The sequence below is a fragment of the Priapulus caudatus genome, unplaced genomic scaffold (assembly GCF_000485595.1).
Source record: "Priapulus caudatus unplaced genomic scaffold, Priapulus_caudatus-5.0.1 Scaffold652, whole genome shotgun sequence".
Taxonomy (NCBI): domain Eukaryota; kingdom Metazoa; phylum Priapulida; class Priapulimorpha; order Priapulimorphida; family Priapulidae; genus Priapulus; species Priapulus caudatus.
Window position 1 is genome coordinate 242,464 of NW_014577713.1, and position 3,620 is coordinate 246,083.

Here is a 3,620-nt window from a genome sequence, read left to right on the forward strand (position 1 = left end):
AACGAAGAGAGCGAGACGAGATGAGAGGAGAAGAGAGAGAGAGAGAGAGAGAGAGTAAACAGAAAAGCCGGAAATTAATAAAGTCATTCAATATAGGTACTAGATCATTTATGCCTTAATCGTTAAAGCATCTATTCGGCCTGTTATTAACTCTAAGCTACTTGGTCAACCCACTATTTTGTATCTGTCAACATTAACTCAATTCTCACCATTTCGTCGAGGATTTCCAAGTACTGCTTGAGGAACGCGTCATCGTGAGTGTAATGTTTACCGAACACGAGACTACAGATGATTGTCGACACTCCGACCATCAGGTGGTTATGTACTTCAAAGCCATTCACGTGTCCTCGTGCTCAAATATGTCCAAGACACGTTCACCTCGTGTAAAAAATAAATACATAAATAAATAAATAAATAAATAAATAAATAAATAAATAAATAAATAAATAAATAAATATATATATATACGAACGTTTTTATTTAACAGATGCAAGAACGAATACACGTTTTTATCGAAATTAGTTAAACGCTTAATTCAATCGTATATGATATCTACGCCACGAGTAAATAGCCTGCTGGGCCATATGAATCTATTAGACAAAAACTATTAAGTAAATCCAAGTTGATACTACTTTATACACGAAGATTGATTTATCTGACAGATTAAGATAATAATTTTATACAATCATTGGCAACTTGAACTGACTGTTCTGTCATATATAATTATAATACATATAACTATAAGTCATATATATTTATACTATAACATATACATACATATAATAAATTAGATATCTATAGCATACAATAGCATTATATATATTAATATAATATACATACATTAATACATATATCATACATAACAGTTATCATATGATTATCAAATTAATACTATTACATCCATTAATCATATATATACATACATAATACATACTATACATTAATTATCATATATATACATACATACATTATACAATACTATAACAATACAATATCTTATTAATCCTGCAAATATTCACACTCACAGTACTAACATCACAAACTTTAATGCAATGACTCACAAATACGTTAGCGTCAAAGTTATAACCGCCATCTGCTCACCAGAGAGAAAGTTACCAAATCCTGCATATCATTTGCCCAGCGCAATAAGTACGATTATGTATACCGTTAGCAAGCGACTCGAATGTTCTTCCCTTCCACGTGAGGATAGGTCCTTTATAGTGTAAAATAACTACACCTAATAACTTAAGTAAATCATTCATAGGATATACGATGACAGATATATATTGTACAGATATTTTAATTGCTTTTCTAAAAATGTTATATGAATTTAAGTGTCCATTAATACTCGTGGTAATATGACATTAATAGTATATCATTATAATATATTTATGGATTATATATACGGTATATATATTATTTATCAGTTAAGAGAGGAGAGAGAGGAGGAGATACGAGAGAAGGTGAGAGTAGCGATAGTGTATAGATAGATCAGATAGAATTAGATAAGAGTATTGAACATACAGTAATTGAGGAGAAGACGCGACTAAGGTCAAACACAATGGTATATGTGTTCTATTGACTCTCTTCCTGATGAGTGAAATTGACTCAAGGATCTAACGATGACGCCACCCACAATCTAATAAGAGAGCACAGCAAAGTGGACAAGCACAACGCAGAGAGAGAGAGACGATAGAGAGAGATAGAGAGCGATTAGAGAGAGAGAGAGGACAGGAGAGAGAGATTCTGGAGAGAGAGAAAGGAGGACGAGAGAAAGAGAGAAAGGACAGAGGAGAGAGAGCAGAAGATGAGAGAGACGAGAGATGTGAGAGGAGAGAGACCGTGAGAGCAAGACGAGAGGCGAGAGGCAAGGAGCGAGGAGGAGAGAGAGAGACTCCTGAGAGAGGAGATGAGAGGGACGAGAGACGAGAGAGAGAGCAGAGTAGCAGTTTCGATACCGACATCTCTGTGTACACGCACAGCCTAGTACAGTTTATTCCAACGTATCGCGCCTTGACGGACACAGCCAGACTTAAGATGCCCCCTATCATTACTACATAGATATAACCAGATATATAATACAGCTTGTAAGCACTCAAAGAATGCCCACCATTCGAACCCTTGTTGATCAGCGAATCGCAGAAGTTTCCACCCCGTTGAATTCACCGATTACAGGCAAAGCAGCGGTAATCGTTAAGGATGGGGCACTAGAATGAAGCGCCCTCACCGTTCTTTCAGGTCTATCGGAACCAGTTTAGTTTACCGATGGCCGTGGTCGGGTCGCCCGAGCAATCCTCCCTTACGAGGCTCTTTGATCAATTTCAGGCTCAGATAAGCGACGGCCAGAGTGTTTGCCCATTTGAATGTGAAAATATTCCTCCATCACGTGCTTTGTCCCAGTTCCTGGATGAAACAAGCATACCGAGAGTTTAGATCCAGCGGGATAAAATACGGCCGAGTAAATAAGGGCCAGTATAATATATATCCTGTTATATAATATATATGATGATATGATATATTTAATATATATTATATCTATATATATATATAGTATATACATGGTATAATATGGGCTGCGCGTCAGCCGTGCGTCGTGTGTGTGCGCCGTAGTGGGTTGTGGGCTGTGTCGGTGTGTCGTGCGTTGCGTGCCGTGCGGTGCGTGCGGGCGTGGTGTGTGTGTGTGTGTGGGTCTGTGTGTGTGTGTGTGTGTGCGTGTGGGTTGGTTCCTGTTAAAGTCATTATATCACACCCTGTTGCCGTCCATTTTGTTCGCTTCTGCCCACCCAATTCCGTTCTATTCGGTTCTATTCCGCCCTACCCTATTTCATTCTATTCTACTCTCTTTTGCCCCACCCCATCCCCATGCTCTGTTCTGTCGTCGATCGAACTGTCGCCGATGTATCACACCAATCACCCCGCACCTGCGCACGACGAACTGCGTCATCGATTAGCTATTTCATCGATAATCGCGTACGTACGAAGCCGATAAATCGAATCCGGGATAACTGGGTCGGTCAGCGAGATTGTGGAGCGCGGGGATTGGTGGTCCGAGGCGAAGACAAGCGCAACGGACGAACTGCAGGTGTTAGAGCGAGCGAGAAAGAACGACAAAGAGAGAGAGCGAGAGAGAGAGAGTGATAGGGGAAGTGAAGATAAGGAGAGGCGATATAACGTGGTAAGTGCACACACACACACACACAGACACAGACGGGGAGCGAGCGGCGAGGATTTGCATAGCCGAGAACACGTGAGTTGAGTTTTACTTATTCGGATGAAATTTCTGCGTTACGGTTAGACTTATAGTTGCTGTTCGTTGTCGTGCTGGTTATGTTCTATTCCGATATAGTTATATATTTATGTGTCAGTGCGCGGCAGCCTACCAGCCAGCCTGCAATAATAGGCGAAAGAGAGTAGAGAAACATTAAGACTGGTAGTAAATAGACACGCAGGCAATGAGGCAGAGACGAGTAAGGGCACGCACACAACCACGTACACAACCACGTACACAACCACAACCACGTACACAACCACGTACACAACCACGTACGCAACCACGTACACAACCACGTACGCAACCACGTACACAACCACGTACACAACCACGTACACAACCACGTCCG

The 3,620-nt window shown here is 40.7% G+C and overlaps 1 protein-coding gene across 1 annotated transcript in view; it reads right to left on the reverse strand.

Annotated features, from left to right (window-relative positions):
• LOC106812474 (cytochrome P450 2U1-like) overlaps window positions 1-383 on the reverse strand; it is a 6,386-nt gene extending 6,003 nt beyond the window's left edge. Inside the window, exon 1 of the mRNA XM_014816359.1 lies at window positions 210-383. Within this exon, the coding sequence (XP_014671845.1) occupies window positions 210-311 (102 nt within the window). The 5' untranslated portion in view covers window positions 312-383. The remainder of the gene's footprint in view (window positions 1-209) is intronic.
• Between the last annotated feature and the right edge of the window lie 3,237 nt (window positions 384-3,620).